The sequence below is a fragment of the Falco peregrinus genome, chromosome 7, assembly GCF_023634155.1.
Source record: "Falco peregrinus isolate bFalPer1 chromosome 7, bFalPer1.pri, whole genome shotgun sequence".
Classification (NCBI taxonomy): Eukaryota; Metazoa; Chordata; class Aves; order Falconiformes; family Falconidae; genus Falco; species Falco peregrinus.
This window is the reverse complement of record NC_073727.1, coordinates 2025001-2043710: the sequence shown is the minus strand read 5'-3', so window position 1 is coordinate 2043710 and position 18710 is coordinate 2025001. Positions and strand designations below refer to the sequence as shown.

At 45.8% G+C, this 18710-nt stretch overlaps 1 protein-coding gene across 1 annotated transcript in view; it reads right to left on the bottom strand.

Moving 5' to 3' along the window:
- Positions 1–18710, bottom strand: part of EHBP1 (EH domain binding protein 1) — a 225616-nt gene that overhangs the window by 6232 nt on the left and 200674 nt on the right. The window contains 2 exon segments of the mRNA XM_055809787.1: positions 420–493; positions 1643–1742. Of these exon segments, the coding sequence (XP_055665762.1) occupies positions 420–493; positions 1643–1742 (174 nt within the window).

The following is an 18710-nucleotide window of genomic DNA, read 5'->3' as shown; positions in this document are numbered from 1 at the left end:
GTAAACCAGATGTGCACCCTTACAAGGCGGGAGGCTCCCTTCCTGGGTCACTCCTGCCATGTGCTGCGGCACCAAGAGCAGCATGATGCCCCAGGAATGCCAGGAGAGTGTAACTGCAACAGAAAATAATAAACCCCGGGCAAATATCCTTTACCTCCTCATCACTTTGCTTTCAAAGTCTTATTCCGGGGAGACAATATTTCTTTGTCCCATGCCTTGGACTTTCCCCTGCCTGCCCTGCCAAATAAATCCAAAGAGTGGGATGGCAGACCCGGCATATTTGCTGTGTGCTATGACTTGAAACGATGTAAATATCAGCCTTAATTCATAACTGGGCTTCAGAGAAGCCGCCAGGTGTTTGGTACTTGCTGCTTTGGGCAGCAGCATTTCCTTCCCTCGGTCCCCCGCATGGCTCTTACCTTCGATGGCAAGCATAGCTCTTAGCTCCCGGTTCAGCAGTTCGTAGCGCCTTTCTAGGTCATGTTCTTTTTCCCTAGGCAAGTTGCAAAAGTTCATCAATATGTTAATTACTAAATCATTAAACACTTAAAAGAACCTTTAACTTACATTGATTTTAGGACTCATAACCGACTTTTCCCTTTAACTTTAAGCTACTCCAAACAAATGATACACAAACTTACAACCTTGCTCAGGTGGCACATTCCGTAACAGGGCCTTTTCATTTTCTGTAATGTCAGCCCTAATTCCATCAGTTTAACTCTATTGTGCTACGGGACGTAATTATTTCATATTCATCCTCGGAGCGGCTGTTGTGGAATGTCCTAAGCATAAAACATTCCCCCGGATCTAATGAACAAATTCCAGCATCAGCCTATTCACCAAGATAATATGACACTGGAAGTATTATCCTATATACATTCTGCCCTAATGAATAATGAAAATTAGACGTGGGATTAGAAAGCTTAAGATTTTTTGAAGGTAGACTCTTCTGTCAAGTTCAGACACGGTAGGAAGTGCGTGAGCACAGGCTCTTCCTGGGGAAGTATGCAGGGATCTACACTAGGTGGCATTCCTGAAAGAACTATCATCAGCCCAAGAGGAGCTGCAGCAGCACGGAAGGCAAAACGCCTCTACAAAGCAGGGTCCTTCCCCTTCCACGCTGCTGCTAGCAAAGAAAGTGTATTTGTCCTTACTGGTCAGTCTGGTGGTATCACCGCACCGTGGCCGATTCAGCGCCGTCCCTTCGGCAGCACAGTGCCGCGGAGCTAGCAAGGTAGCCGGGGTGCCGCAGAGCCTCGCTCGCTCCCCAAACAGCTCTCACCTGTCACATCTGCAGCACAACCCACCTCTATCTGAGCATTTCAAAACGTCATTTTGTTCCACTGGTGGGCCCTTGGAAAACCTAACTGTGCTTAATATTTCTTTGATTTCTGCCCCCCCCCCCCCCCCCCCCCCCCCCCCGCCCCAGCTCTGGCTGATCTTGTGCCATTGCATGCTTCTCATTTTCAAGTCTGAAATACGAGAAAAACCACAGAGCATCCATGCTGCTCACTTTTGAGGGAATATTTTTGAGGTCTAACGGGAAGAGAGCAAAAAAGTTGTGCATCTATCTAATGAGTAAATATTTCCATCAATCAATCAGTCAACCCTTTTGTAAATACATGCGTCCATCCATACTTACAGAAGAGAAAGCTGGTTCATCCGTCTTATTAAGGCGTTCTTCTTATTAACCAGCATGAACCATTCCTGCATCATAGCTTCTTCTTCTTCTGTGTTTCTTCCTGCAATCGAAAGGATGTCATTACTTTGGTGGCAGTTCACAAACGGAGCTAAATGCTTCATTGCAGGTTCTGGAGTATCGCTGTCCAGTACCACTGCGCGTTACAAGGTATACTCTCAAAACGGTAAAAACATCATCTGACTGCAAGTCCTGCCACCCAATCCTGCTTGCTCCATAAATAAATCTTTGAAAACAACCACTCTTCAGCGTATTTTTTAGTGTTCTTTATCATGCCGATACTCTGACCTAAATAAGGACCTTTTTGTAAGTACCGTATCTTTTTAAATTCTCCCAAAAGGACTATGCTGTTGCAATGTTCCTAATGAAAAAGCCTTGCTGCTACAAGATGTCTGGTCATCACGGGCTTCCAAACACAAACCCAATCCGTGTGGGCTAGACCCACTCCACCCCTGCAAACCCAGCGCGGTCAGGCCGACGGCAGGGTCACTCGCTGCAGAGGAGATGGCAACCTTGACCCTTGGCCAAGGCGTGGGCACCTGCCCAGCCTCTGCGTTCACGGCTGCTGTTCCAGTCAATGAGCTGGAAAGAGCTGCTCCTCTCCTCTCCTCTCCTCTCCTCAACCCCCCACCAAAGGGAGCACCTGCACAAATGCACATCATTTTGGGGCCCAGGTGCCTAAGGGTCCCCATGTGTGCAGGCACGGACTAGCACCCCCTTTCCTCAGTCCATGTCCATCGCTCCAGGACCCTCCATAGCCTACCCATAGGCAGTGCTATACTCTTCCAGGCTCTGTTAGACTCTGCGTTACCACCTCTGCACCATCAGGCCACGGGGGGAAAGGCAGACAAGCGGCCAGAAGGCTCCCAACCGTCCCTCCCAGCAGCAGGGCTGCTCAGCCCAATTCTGCTCTCGGAGCTGGGGGACTAGAGAAACTTCATCATAGTCCTGCATGACGGCTGCACACCTGTGGTGACCTGCCATTCTCGTATCTCGAGTTCAGACGAGGAGCAAAGATTGTACAGTCCTCACTGAACTGTGAAACTCACACTTCTCTTATGGTTAAAATTAACCTGGGAAGAAACGTGGAGTAGCGGCAAAGGAGTGTGCGCCAGGTCTTCCGAGTACTTCTCCCAGCTTCCACACTGCTTCGCTGAGAAACTGCGGGCAGACCCCTGAGTTTGTGCCCTATGTGTGATATGGGGATAATCACCCACACTCATTTTCCAGGGGCGCTCCGTGTTAATTCTTTGGGGTTCGTAAAGGGTTTTCACATCCGCAATGCAAGGCGCTGTGCGCTCGGGGAAGCTATCTCACCAACTCAGACCACAGGCTCCCTAGTTGCAGAGAGGCAATTTCCAGCACCAGAAGCTGGAAAGACACCAGAAAAAACATTGTTTTGCTCTAAAAGAAAGCTTTCAATTTCTGGATGGGAGCATCTGAAATGCTTGCAGGTAGGTGCCTGCCACACGCACCCTCCCAGCCCAGCGCGGCGGTGGTGTGCAAGCCCAGATCTGCTCAGGGAATCGCCTCCTCACCTGGCTATGACCCTGCTGTGTGCCAGGGGAGGCTGCCCGCCCCCTCCAAATGGTTCTGTCCCCCCCCTACAGCCTGTGGGGTCGGTGCAGCCGAACGAGGGAAGGACAAGGGGGTGAGCAGGGATGTGGGTCAGCTGGGGCAGAGCTGACGGACCCCCACAGTAAGAAAAAGTTTTGCCATCTGGCATGCTCTTCTTTCTGATGTGAGACATCCCCCCAGATCCAGTCACCACCCTGGGAAGCTCCTGGCTGGTGAAACTGTTCCTGGACGGGTGATTTTCAGATACCCGATTTGCTAGCTGAGAGATGGAGAGGGCAGAGCATCCCAAAGGGGGGGGGGGGCGGCCCCACAGCCCTTTTCCGAGCAGAAGCAGCAGGGTCCGGCTCCCGGACAATGGAGCGTTGAAGGAAGAAATTTGTCATGTAGAAATGCTCTCCGCCGAGACCTCCGCTTCTGGTTTTGTGCAGAAAATATTACACCACGGCATTTGACAATATTGTTCTGCGCTCCTCCAAAGAGGATTAAAACTTATAGGTGTACTTTGCTGTTAAGTTACAGATCAAAGGCACTGCTGTATTGGTCCATCTAACAGAGTTTGCTTTTAGGAGCAGATGACAATCAATACTAGCAACCTTTTGTTGAAAATGCACCAAGTAGCTGAAATTTATTTAGAGGAGAGGGCAAGGAAAAGGGGGCAGATTGCTGTTTTGTCCTTGCAAAATGACCAGTCTGTTCTGTGACACGTGAGATTTTTTCCACCAGCAGTGTGGCAAAGTCCTCACGCCCAGACATACGTGGGGCTATAGTAACGTTTTAATCAATTTATGACACTAGATTTGTTGGGTTTGGGGTGGTCTGGGATCTCGGGCTAAAAGGCGCCATTCTAAGTGCAAGCTCTCATTGCATTTCATTTTGCAAGCCTTGAAAAAGAAATGGGAGACAGAAACGTTTCAAAGGAGTTTGACTCAAAGGCGGATCTGAACTTGAATTTCATGCCACGCAATCTCAGGGTAAGGGCGTAAAAACCCGAAGGTACAAACTTCTTTCTATTAATGCATTCCTCCTAAATAAAGTTAGTTGCAATGTACAATGAGCAAAGACCTAGGTAACGCTTGGAGCTGTCGCGTCCGATCTGAACAGGTGTCTATTTTGATATTTCTGCGCTGACACCAAAGCACATGGAACATCCATAGAATAGGCTGGTTTAAAAGTGAGTTAACAAAGTCTTGATTGTTTTTACAGAATTTTTAATCTGTTTTTGTATTCGCTTTGGACCCATGTGATGCCCTGACACCAGTCATGTGATATCGGCTGCGATAGGCACAAATCCCCAGGCAGCAACAAAAGAAGAAAGAGTAAAAAAGAAAAAGCTGAGAAAAAGCTTGCAATTTGGAAAAAGGCCAATTGTACCCTGGCGAAGGCCTTTTTGATCAGTGAAATGACACATGTGTGCAATATTAATAGCAGTTGATGCTGATATTTTATTTGTTGACCATCAGCTTTTAAATTCTTGTGCACAGAGCTGAAACAGATTCTTCCCAGGCAAGCAAAATAAAGATGAACTCCTGTATATAAGAAATTTAAATAACTCTTTTCAGCAAATACACCACCATTACAGCACTACTCCCCCCGCCCCTTGGTGGATGCACGCAAAACACTTTCAACAAAGAAAACCTGAGTGTGGTTACTGCAGCAATATTGCGAGCTAAACTCACGTTTACAATTTCTAAGTAAAAATTTAGGAAAAGCCTTTTCTTCAACAGCTTCACTCTGTAAAACCCTGCTGCTGCTGGTGTTTTTGTTTCCATTTTCCAAGTGTAAAACAAGTATTTAATTGACTTGCTAGAAACGCTCGAAAATTTAAATTGGGAAAGTATTTGTGTTGTTCTCAGGGAAAAAAAAATACTGTAGATTATTTAAATGAGACGAAAAACATGTTTGAGAACAAACTGATCCCACGCATGCAACCCCCTTATCTGAGCCAGTACAAGATGATGAAAATCTATAAATAGCCCACAGATCTTAAACTTAAATTTTTTTCCATAATACATGCATTACACTATTGTTTTAGATAAAAAAACAACAACAACAACAACAAAACCCTTTTAAAGCTAGTAAGTTGGACCATTACAAATTAATCCTGACTTTAATAACTGGTTAAAGACCCCTTCAGCTTTATAAGTAACAAAAAATATTAAAGCCTGTGATCACAGCGAGCTTTTCTCATTTCTCCTCTAACCATTTGTTATTTAATCCAATACTAGTAATCCAATTTGTCCATCAGACTTTTAAAGGGCAGAATGCAACTTCCCCAGCTTAGACACTTTTCAAAGTACAATATATTTTTCAAATGAATGCTGGATGTTTCATTTTTTCCCCAACTGTTCCTAGCTCTAATGTATGAGGAAAAAAAGAACAAGATGAACATTGTTCGTACTGATTAAGTAAGAGCTCATTAAAGAGCTGTCAGTGCCGTACTTTGAATATGCATGAAGCATATAATCAGATCTAGTACCGTCACTAGAGGAGAATACGGTAAGTACAAAGGATTGATTTAATTACTTAGAGTGGGCTGTGGTGGTAAAGCAGTCTTGTTAGCGCAAAAAGAAAAGGAGGTTGTATTCTGGCATGGTTAGGGGAAAAAGGCAGTTTTAGCTTCTGCCACAATACCTAATCTCAGGATAAAGCACTTTACATTGTAGCTTAAAATGAAGACTGTCAGTTTTCTAAAAAGACCAGAATTCATCTTATCTTGTTTAACCTCATCTGGTTAACTATCTAGCAGAACATATTTATTCTCTTTAACACGTAATTATGCTTATACCTTTTTATCCTATAGTTCAATAATGACTTCTGAAAACAGTCTTCAAATAGGAGCGGGTAGTGCCACAAACATCATATGCATGCGGAACGCTCGGTGAGAGATTTGAAAAATGCAGAGCCAGAAACTAAGACGAAACAGTAAGTACACACGCCTTTATGCAAAAAGACAATACAACTTTTAATGTCAGACTTCATGATTAGCTAGGTTCTGAGGAGGATTCTGGCAGGGTTTCTCTAATTTATTTTCTTTTTCCCCCCTCCTTCTTTCTGCTTTCCCCCTCCTCTTTTATTTTCCCTTTTTTTTCTCCCCCCCCCCCTTTTTTTTTTTAATCAATTCATTCTTATTTTAAGAATAAATCCTCTAGGAATCCAGGGGAATTCTCTCACATCAACTCTCAGTGCCATTTTCTAATTTCATTGTCTGGCTTGAGTGGTGCAGGATCCGTGCTCTATTCTTCCCTTCACTTGACATCTACCAGAGCCTCCTCAGCGATTAGGAACGAGCCCAACACCAGCCTGGAACAGCACAAGCCGCTACAGAAACTCCTACTGGCTCCTGAGCTGCGATTCTGCGCTGTAATAGCTCCTGACACGATTCAATCCAGGCTCCAGGGTAAAGTTTGGTGATTTTTGTCCCTGTCGGACAAATTTTAGCAACAGCCAAAATAACGATAGCCAGAATTTTAATGCTAGCAAAAAAACCCAAAACCAAACTCCACCCCAAAGTCCTTTCTTTTCTCCCGTGGGTCGTCACACATATTAAAATATCATTTTCCTGACTCTTATTCAAAATCAGCGTGAACCCATTTTCATCTACAACACTCAAGAATTACAAGCATATTTATAAGTTACTGTTTTTTGAGAACAACACATGCAACTAGCTTATTTTGGCACTGCACAGCTTCCAGGCAGTCTTTTCAGAATACCTTTTCCTTCACATTCTTCAGGATTTACAAATGGATTTTTGTTTACACTGTAAGCTAATTGTTTGGTAAATATTTAAATAAGAAGCATCTTGACAAATGTCTCTTGTGAATCAATTTGAAAAAACAATTTCTTCCCTCCCCCCCCCTTTCCTGCTAAAAATACTCGCACCCCTTTTGCTCAGCCAGCTCAGCCCGTATATGTACCATTAGACCCATTATTTTTAAGCCACTTGGGCAGCTCGTCATTAGATAAACCCAATATGGATTAACATAGCAAACCTGTACATTGCTAAGAAAACAGAGAAGAAAGTGCTACGAAATACTGTGAATACCACTTGAAAGGAAGAAAAAGCAGCAACATGCAGGGACAAGATTAGTTTGCAGTGTAAATGGATGAACACAGTAACTCCTCTACACTTTATGCCATCGTAAATCTGTCAAGATAAGCCAATAGATTAATATTTTTTAAAAAATCCTTAAATGTAAATGTATTTAGCTGTTGTGCAAAAATGAATTACAACCTGCGGAAGATAAATAATAAAGGATTTCTATCAGCATCCCCAACCAGCCCGTTCAATCTGGCAAGAAATAGCAGGTTTACAGAAACAGCTTGGTATGCCATCTGAAGCAGTAATTGTTTTTAAATTTTATTTGCACTGTGTGTAGTGTGTGTGCCATGGTGTCATGGATAAACACAGAAACCTCCCCATGTCTCCCCATTTACCTCAACAGAACTACATGAAAAACAACCTACTTAAGACAGAGCCCATTCTTCACCCATTTGCTGATGTTTACACACAGTTTTAAAACAGAATAGAAGCTGCTTTCTTCACTCGGCACACTTGGGTGAAGAGGCCAGCGGGGGAACGGCAGCGCCCGTGGAGCCAAGCGCAGCAGGGACGGCCAGGACAGGCAGCCCTGCTCCCCCCCGGGCTGCCAGCGAGGTGGCCACCGAGCCCCACCAGCAAATTCCACAAATTTAATGGGAAGGCCCTCCGAGAGCGGACACCACCACCTTTATTTGCCTGCTGAAAAAAACCCTGTTGCGCTCACCCAGTCGTGGGGATGAGTTTTTACGAGTTTCTGTATTAGGAGCAGGCAGACGGATCGGCTTGTTTACCTGAAGGAGAACATGAATAGCAAATAAAGAATAGGTCTAGGATGTGTCTCGTCTTGTCTGGGAAGAACCTGGGGAAATTCACTGAAATTGAAGGTGGTGTGTTTAAAACCGATAAAAAGAATGATCTTTCCTCAAAGCCTCGTCATTTACCAGTAGAACTCGTCGCCACGAGGCAATGTTGAAACTAAGAGCTCAGCAAGAATTAAAACTGGGTTGAATGTTGAATATGGAAAGGCAAAGCTGTAGCAATAAATATTCAAACAAACAAAAAACCACGGGAGGTAGGAATTGGATCCTCCTGCTTTAGGACAAGAGCTAACCTTTAATTGTTCCAGGTTAGATGCCATGTTTCCTGGGGCAGGCAAGCCGCCAGCTGCCCCCGCACAGCTTCTTGCCCCTGCCTGGGTGTCACCTGTCCCCGTCCCTCCACGGGCCAGCGTCCCGCGCCCACCGTGGGGCTGATGGGCTGCGGCAACCACGGCTTTGCCACAGGCAGCACGGGCAGCGCCGGGGGCTGCAGCTGACCAGCCTCACATCGCTAACGCCGGCTGATGGGAGGTCCCGCACCCGCCGCAGTCGATGGCAGGCTTCCCACCGATCGAACAGTCTTCTCACCTTGCTCACTGCAAACAGCTTATGTGCTGGCGAGCTCTTGGGTTTAATGCAAGTTACTGAGTTTAACGAACACCTAAGCAGAAAGGCCTATGTTCACAACAGATATTCCTCGTAAAGGGGACTTACAGGAGACCCACCGCCCAACGTGCCCAACGTGCCCAACGCAACCAAAAGCTATGGTGGGGATTTTTAAACAGCTAGCAATCCACAATTCTGCACCAAGAAAAACTGAGGCATCCCAAAAAGAGACCTATTTTCTGCAAAATCACCCTCCTCTTCTTCCAGAGGACCACCTTTGATGGAAAAGCTCAGAGTTTTGGTTAAGATGATTCTTCAAAATTCTCAGCATCCAATCGGAGCCAGCACCCAACAGTGGGAACGGGTGGGCTGCTCCACCCTGAGCCTCAAGCCTCCCACCTCAGATCGCCATGCCCAGCTTCCTACCGGAGTACTTCTTCCTTTCGCCAACCTAGGACCTCCTTGGTTATTCAAAAGTCACCAAAACCAAACCAGAAGAGCCACCAAGAGATAAACAGGACAGGACCGTTGTTTAGATGATGCTGCAGAAAAGCTAGCTAGCAGATGAAGCCCTGGCACAATCTTCCAACTCTCTGAACCGGATGGGAAAACGCTCAAGGAACATTAGACAGGCAAGTCCATGGCCACTAACTTGCTGTCTGAGAGCAGTTGAGAAGGAGACATTGATGCCCACACAATGGAGGCTCACAAAGGTGGGTACCGACTGCCAAGAATCTGCCAGGCAGCGCTGCATTGCAGCGCCGTGGCTGGCCATCCCAGCCCCCTGAAACACTGCAACCCTAACGAACCGGAGCCGCCACCAAGGGCATGCCCTCATCACATGCACACATCAAATTACCTTAATATCAAGCAGGAAACTTGTAATTTCTTTGGTTTCTGAAACATAATAAATCAGAGAGGCTATGTGAAATGTCGAGAGCTGTGTAAGCAGCAGGTCAGGGTTCTGACCACATCTCGGCATGTGCGAGGATTTGTTCTACCTGGAGCGGGGCTGACTCATGGGAAGACAAACATCTTGGCCTGCAGTCCTGGCAACCTGAAATTACCACAGGACCAAAACATCCACAAAAGACAAATGGCCTGGAAGGCTGCTGATTTCCTCGACAGGATGAGTCAACACAGCAGTAGCCACGAGAAAATAACAGAAAATCAACAGAAGTAGAATTCCTGGGCTTGGTAAAGATTATGAATGTATTTTAAATGTGGGACCATCAATCCAGACCAAGAAAACACACAGTTTGTGGCCCCAAATTCAGCCAACAAGAGGTGAAGTTCAGCTGAAACATCTGCAGAGATTCCTGCAAGGAAGAGACGGATCCCAGCACCGCGCAGCACCAGTGCGTGTCCTCCGTCACCCTCTGCTATTCTTTGTACACACATTTCCTGACGGAGCAGCACTTCAGGGGAAGCGTGGGCTTGGGAGAAGCATACCTCCAACCTTGGCTGGCCGCACAGGAAACACACACCGTTAGCCGAGAGACTCAAACCTTGGAAGCTGTGGGAAAACCAGCAGTTCATGCCTGGAAATCCACCAGGAAGGGTGGTCTGGCAGGTGAGCTGTTTTGCTTGCAGGTCGGCGAGTAGAGCTGGGTACTTGGTTATGAGTGGCAGCAATTTCTTTACAGCTTGTAACTACTCCTTACATCACTGCCAGTTTACTTGGCAAGTGATGGCTGGGTAAGATTCTGGAGTGAGAGGCCAGTTACCCTGGAAGTGGTGGGACTGTGCTCTACGAGGCAGTGTGTTAGCCCGTTTTTACCAAATGTTGTGTTACCCCCTCCAGAACATATTCTCACAGCGCTGGGAAGGGGCACTGGCCAGTACAACATGACTTCTTGAATGGGCAGGGCCAAGCTGAGCCCAGGCAGGTGCCTGCAGCGAGGCGATGGACGTCACCCTGTACCGGTGTCAGTGAAGGCGCCTGCTCCTACCGGGGCTGGCAGGTTTGCGCTCCAGGGATCCAAAGCTTCCCAGGGCTAACGGGGCAACTTCAGCTGGGTTCAGGTGTCCTGGGGCACTGCTGTTTCCCGTTTGGACAGAAAATGTGTTTTCGGTGGTAAAGGGGAGAAAACAGAGAAAAAACAACGGGGGTCTCTGCAGGCTGCAGCGGCACCGTGGGCTAGCAGCCCCAGCATGACCGGAGCGCCTCGCTCCTCACCTTCTCCTTGCGGGCAGGCACTGATCGCCGAGAAAGCCAACTTCCAGGCATAAAGCCAAAGACTGTGCCTACTACATGAAAGAGCATTTATACTGCAATACCACAGAGAAAGATGGAAATCAGTTAAAAGAAGCAAGTGTCTGCTGGGTCTTGCAAGACTTTTGGAAGGCTCGCAAGCCTATTCATAGTGCCTAGGGCTCTCCCAGAGTAGCCTCCTGCTACGCAGGCAACGCTGCACTCGGGCTCCCCTTCACACTGGCTTCAAGCACTTTGTTGACAGGTTCTTTTAAGGCAATGATGAGGCTACAAGCCAGGGAAGTGTGCGGAGAGGCGGCTGACTTACCGTGCGCTCCTTCCAGCCAGTGGCAATTCTGTCTTACTTCGAGAAAAAAAAAAATGGTCATTGTTTCCGCTGAGCTGCTTTAATGATTTAATGAAGTTGGCTTGGGAAGGCTGAACACGCACACATGCTGCCCATGTCTGGCCTTGGAAAGGTCTCCTGGGAACGTCTGCCTACCTACACGCAGATCTAAGGCTGTAAAGACATGGCGAATTACAGTCAGAAGTGTGAACCCCCGAGTTTGCCGTGGTGCATTCGTTTTGCAGAAGCTCCACAGCTGCAGAAATGCCAGGTATTTGGAAAAGCGTGGCCAGACGGTCTCCCTTTACCAAAAGCAAGTCAAGACTGCTTCACAGGAACTGCTAATGGGAGGAGATGGAGACTGGAGAGGAAAGAGCTTGCCAGTAAGAGAGTGTGGAGGCACCAGGACGGAAACTGGAGCAAGGCTGACAAGCCTCAAGAAGTTCACGTATGAATGACCTGGACCCTGAAGACTCCTGTCAGGAGAACCGCTTCCTAGGTGCCGGTTTATTTGCATTAACCAATTCTCACGAACACCCCCGCCCTGCACAGATTCCGTGCTAGCAGGCATCCCTACGGAACGCCACCGGCCGCAGCGGCATGCAGGGCGGTCAGATCGCACTTGGATGCAATGCAGGGGCGCAGTCACTGTGTTGTAAGCAAGACATCCACCATAACGTCATTGCACTTCTTCCACCCGGGGCTTTGGTAGTTGCCAAAACCGCCATGACTATAACCCTGGCGGCAAGTCAACGTTCCTGAACACCGGGCAGAGGAGCATCTCATTGAGTGCTTTATAATATTGCTTTGCCTCAAAAAAGAAGAAAAAAAAAGGCAGTAACTACCAATGCATATTTTTGTGAATGGTTATCATGTTACAGTAAAAATCGCTAATTCTTATGCTCGTGTCAAAACCTTTTCTCTTGTCCAGCACAAACCGCTGTTGGTGACACCCCTCTGGCCTCCCAACCGTTCCGCGTTCCCCACAGGGAGTGCTCGCAAACTGGCAGCAGCAAAACCCAAACCAGCGTCACACACGTTCATTCACAGGCTCAGAATTTTTTGGAAATGCTTTCACTCCCTGTTTATGCTAAATGCAAAAAGGTAAGCGGTAAAGATGATGTTTGCAGTGATACTGTTACATTTTCTGCTGCTGCCAGACCGTCCGCCCGCTCGCTGCGCTTCGTGCGCATCTTGGTCTTGCTCAGCCCTGCTGGACACCCCTCCACCACCCTGTGGTTTGGCAGGTTCCCAGCTCACCTGAGGTTAACCGTGCTGAGCCAGGCAGAACAGCAGGGCAGGAGAGCAGGGCTGGCAAACCGCTATAAAACTGACGGTGTTATTAATTCATTCTTTCTGATTTAGGCGAGATATGGAAATATGAAAAGACCATGATGATTTTTTTCTCCTTATGTATACACACCGGTATTTTTCACACTGGCTGCTTGCGAGCCTGAAGACGGTAACGAAACCAATTTTTACATGGAGTTCATCTCTCAGGCAAAACTGAACATTCATCATTTTCCTCCCCAAGCCCTGACACGGGTGAATACAAAAATGCATTTGCTTTTGAGAATCCCAAGGAGAATTATCAATTCAATTGTTTTTAAAAGACAAAATCTGGCTTAGGCAGAGGGATGCCTCCTCCTAGCCTACCCCTCCCTCCGCTAGTGCGGATTCGTATTGCAGACTGGACGACTCCAGCAAGAAGCATTCGAGACGGTATAATACAGACTGGTAAATACAGCCCGATAATCAGGTTTGTGAAGGTGCAGAGCATATAAGGGATTTATTTTTGATAGTGAATCTATACACATATACATCATCAGGCCCCCATTGAGAAGCAGACCACTCCAAGTGATTAATACAGCTAAAGGGGGCAGATAAGAGATCAATGACAAAAATCACCTGGTAACAAAAAAAAAAAAAAAAAAAAGAGGAAAAAAGTAAAAGGTGTTGCATTAAAAGGGATTTTACTTTGCATGCAAAACAATACCAAGAAACCTGTATTTTAGCACTTGTACTCAACAAGCACTCCAAAGTATGCTGGGATGAGAACAGAAACCCATCCTTTCTAATAATCTTGCGACAAAAGCTAAAAGACATCATCCTATTAACTAGTGATCTCAACTGCTAATGCAGAGTACTTCCTGGTGCCTTTCATGTAGAATGCCGCTATTAAAAAACCACTAAACATTCACTGTGAACAACACAGAATCATTCATCTTTTATCAGCATCTCTTGTTAGAGGAGTATGAGAGGGGCTGAAGGTGTCATTGATATTATAGAGTGGAAATTAATCAGAAATTTTTCTCATATTTTCCTCATCACACTCATTTACTTTTGTACAAATTTCCCCCTGCTAAAAAGTTCATACCCAGCCCCCTGTTGTACGCTTTTAAGTTGAGAATATTCAACGAGTGCGTCAACTGAAAGGCACCAGGTCCTAACACAAAAAGCATTCAAAATTCTCATTTAGTTGTCTTTATTTTGCTAGCGCCATGTGGTCCTTGAAGATGTAGAAAACACGGGAAGCCGAGTAAAGATCAGAGCAAGCTCATTAGCATTCTGACAAAATTGGAGTGGTGGAGATGTATAGTTTGCCTAGTTTGTCGTTTTGAAAGCTACCGGTGGTAAGCTTTCTATTTCATTGTGCTTTTGTCTTTTTTGGGGGTTTTCAGCGCAGCGGGGTGGTTGTTAGCCTGGGTTTCACAGTGCATTGTGGGAACCTCGCCTGCGCATTCAGCCTATATAGTATCATTTGAGTTCAAGTCAAAAAGTTTTTTTTTTCCCCCCTTCTTTATTTCATAATCACCTATGCTAATGCATAATTGTCATCTGGCTGTCAAAACCCATCCTGCCCGGAACCTGGTTTATAAAGTTAAAAAAGAAAAAAAAAAAAAAAAAAAAAAAAGGAACAAACCCCCCGAATAAAGTGAGCTGTATTTAAAAATAAAACCTTTGAAATGTGTTGCTAATTTTCTTCAAAAGACAAGATAAGGAGAAATTAATTTAAATTCCACTGTTTACAACAAACTAGAAATGAATTTGAGACAGATCCAGTTGATTAGAATTCAAAAGAGACTCTTTCACCATATAAGATCCCCAATTCTATTTCAGAGGCTCTTGAAGGAAAGATGGTTTTATGCTCCAGAATTATGTAAATAATGAACTACCTCTTAGAAGACCTAAAGAAGTTATTACTCTGGTCATTTGATTTATATTTTTTTTAGATATTTTTTTTTAAACATAAGGCTCACTTTGAAGGGCTAAAAGGGCTACATTAATGCTGCGATTCGACATGAACGTTTCCAAGTTGCAATGAAATGGATAAAGGTCTTTTTCGATGAATTTATCTGCTAAATCCTTGTGGTTGCCCTCCTATCTCGGATGATGACCCAAAAGAATGTCAACAGCTCATTTCCCAGAGAGCTGGGAAGAGTCACTGCGCGGGCCATAATCTGCACGCTCTCAAAGAGCCGTTTCAAACATTACATTTCACAAGCTGTTTAAAGAGATTTTTTTTTCCCTCCCTCTCATCTCCACTATCCTACCAGTACTTTGGACATCAGTGCCTGAGAAACAAGGGCTCTAACAAAGTTGAAACGTGACTTTTTATATATTGTGTTGGTGGGTCGTACATACGTGTGCCCGTGCCACCCGCGCACCCCGCCGCCACCAGCACCCATGGGCTACCGTGCGCCCCGCCACCACCCATGGGCTCCCCACGCTACGTTCCAGCCGCATGGCAGGAGCAAGGCAATGCTAAGCATCAGAATTCATTAAGTCACTCCTAATTTACTCACTGGGTTTTTCTAATGTAATGTGTGTCAGGCTGCCAAAATCACAGATATCCCTTTAGTAGGAAAGGATAAAACCCAGCCTGAAAGGAGTTACAATGGTCGGGTCTTGGATACAGTAAATTTTACAATGGAGTGGGGATTAAAGATTTACTTACTTAGTAAGGGGGGAAGGATAAACAAATACTAAGAGAAAGAGCTGCTTTATAGAAAACCCTCAAAATTGTTTCTTTTTGTTATGCGCCTGGATAACATCATTATCATTATCATCAAAACAGCCTTGGAGCTGCAGCCTCTGATGGTCCAGAGGAGCAAACAGTCCAGCCAAAAAGGGAACACCGGTCCTTCAAACCAACAAACCAGTACAAGCAGGTAAGTGCTGGGGAACAGGCAGCTCCGAGGTACCCCTGCAGCCCTGCGGACTGCCAGGTCTAAAATTTTCCATCCCATTTCAAATCCAATCTCGCTCTGCGTTGCAACGTCGAAGCTATACGTGAAGAACTGTATTCCCTCCCCAACTAAAAACAACCCCCCAGGCCTGAGAACTAAATAGCACGTGTTATTTTAAGCTTAACAAAAGGCAGAATTTTGCCAGCTCCGAGATGCCACCTTAATTTCAAATCTGCGTTTAATCGCTCAGTTCCTTTTCACTCAGGTTCCAGCTCCCAGCAGAGGCAAATAACCTGGAGACTGTTATCCGTACAACAGTAAAGGCGACCGAATTATTTTCTATACTTTGCAACGTGCTTATAGCTGCAAAATTATTTATCTCCTTCACTGCATTCTACTACGAAAGTTTCCTCCAGAAGAATCGCCGGGACCAGCCATATCAAATTAGAGGGCACTCAGGAGTGTCTAAGTCCAGCTTTAAAACAAATATCATAACAATTACTTAGCCATATGGAAAATAGGGTATGTCTTTCCTGAAAGCTTTTATACATTTTCTATCTCAAATTTCAACTTCATTAGAAACTATTTCTGACTAGCAAGCTGCAAGATTGCTAAATATCTAACTGTTAACTCACCATGAAGAAAGAGACTCTTTTGAATGGCAGAACTTTTCCAAGATGCAAATGAACAATAATCTAATTTTGAGAGTAAATTAACTGAAGGATTCATTTTAATATGTTTCAAAGTCTCTGAAATTAAGTGGCAGTTGCAACCTATGCACCACACAGGCATTCGTGCGCTCATGCACCCCCGCTAACCCAGCACCCCCGCGACACCCAGCTCCCATCTTTAGAAGGGCTCACATTGTACTTATGTTTAGGTTCCTACGACTTAAAGGCCAGATGTTTCACAAATGACCAACAATTGGAGGTTAGAATAAATTAATGACTGATTTCTGAGCTTTGATGGAATTAAGCATACTTCTTTTCTCAAATGTGCCATGTGAATGTTCGCCCGTTAAATTTTTTTCCCTTTTCCCCCCCCCCCCCCTTTTTTTTTTTTTTGACAAGTGAGGCCACCCAGCAGAAAACAACTGATGCAAAACCCAGGAGTAATCCCTCTGTTTAGTTCAACACTGTGGTTAGCCTTAACACTGCCTCTATTATCCAATGGATTTAGAGAAACTTTCATTTATTTGTTGGCCTCAGTCTTCTAACTCTGTTGCCTCCTTTAAAGGACCCCGGACCATTCCTATGTAAATACATTTGCATAGGGCCACAAAGACACTTTCTGGGACTGGGATTAAACTTGCAGAACTACATAGCTGTGCTGCACATATTTGTGATCTTCACGTAAGTACTTTCACAAATACATACGAGTAAATGAAGCTGGTGTCGACTGGCTGCAGGAGCACCTGGAGTTTAAAAGCAACGCTCGGTCGCAAGCCCCGTACCACAGCCCCGGACGCTGCGACCACTGGCAGACACAGCACCCACGCGGGGAATTACAGCATACACAACGCACAAAAAGCCCATTTCATTTAGGAGCTCTTAGGATCGGCACTTTATTTGCTGCAAAATGTCATCTTCTCTCCTAACCTGTTCCTGTTCCGGCAGGACAACAGGATCCCTCTCGTAAAAGTGATGATTCATCGCTACTTGGGCTTTCACTCCGCTGTTGTTCTTGCTGCCTCTGTTTATAAAGAGTGCCCGGGGTATAATACATTATTATATACTGTACACAATACGGCCTTCTTGCAGCCAATTCAAATATAAAGCTTTGCATCCAGTGAGTCTATTAGGAAACAGCACCAGGATTAATCCCTGCAAATACCACCCTTAAAAAATGCTGGTGGACAGTCTGGGCAGTTTCCCACATCCAGAACGCCAATACCTTCAAGGTCCATGTTCTGCGAGACAGGCACTATGGACCTAAAGTACATACTAAGGACTGGTTTTGTAATTTCACTGGCACTGATGGCTGTGGGCCAGGAATTGCAATTGAATCTATTCTTTTGGTATGCATTTAAGGAGATAACACCTACTTCCAGGGGCTCGGTGAACACAGACATCCACTCCCTTGCTGGGCAAGACGGTCTGTTTTAATCCAGTTAAAAAAGCTAAAAAAAAAAAAAAAGTTAAAAATCACGTTCTGGCGTTGTTCAAGTCCACTGCTACAACGATTAAAAAAAAAGGTGCCAAACACATGAAACTTAGTGGTACACAAACCCACGCTACCCACTGGGCCATGGCTCGCCGCCCTGGCAGCACCTTGATGAAGACACTGGCACAAATCAGAGCCCAGTTCTGATTTACACTCTTTCTCCCTCACTCCTGACTACAGGCAAGCCTCTGCCGCCCAGTAAATACCACATACACACCCAGTTTCTCTCCTTGGACTAAGCACATCAATACAAAAGCAAATGAACTACCAAAGTGCCCTAATTAACAATTTTGCAAGTGAATGCAGACATCAGTGCCACACTGCAGCCATTAAAGTCTATTCCTTGCCATATCTGTTTCTGTTAACATTTCAATAGACCAATTAAATGACCTTTCCCCCCCCTCAAACTCAATTAAGCTATTTGAACATCAATTGATAACTTACCATGTATTTATGCAAAATGTGCAAGCAAGAGATTCATTTTTTTCAATCCTAATGATGTTTTGAAGAAGAGAAAACTATCTGAGCTATCCTGTCCTGGTATTCCATGGGGAGGGGGCCGGGGATGGGCTTGGCTCTCAGGGGAGCCGGTGGGCACGCTGGCACTGTGGAGGAAGCAGGTGTGCGGCAGATCTCCCCCCGTGCCATGTGGTCCCCACCAGGCAGCTGCCCTGGGGGGGCAGGGGGGAGTGCAGCCATCGCTTTCAGCTGGCTGGAGCGCCACACCGCTGGGTCACAGCCAGCACACTGGTAGGTGGCACAGGGTCACATCGGCCAACTTGGAGATACCCAGAACTGGTTCGCCCCCCCTCTCTTTTTTTCTTTCTTTTTTTTGCCTTGAGTGCACACATGGGCTCTGTAGCGAGGAGGCACTGGGCGCACACCTCTCCCAGGGTGCAGGGCAGGTACCACGTTGGCTTCAGCTGCTGCCCCTGCTAAAAGGAGGTGATCTGCTGCCATCTGCACACACACCCCCCCACCCCCCGAGAGGCTCCAGGCACCATGAATATCTGTCACAAATTCAGGGGACTTGAGCGGAAGGAGCAAGAGCAACACTGGCAATTCTTTGCTCATGTT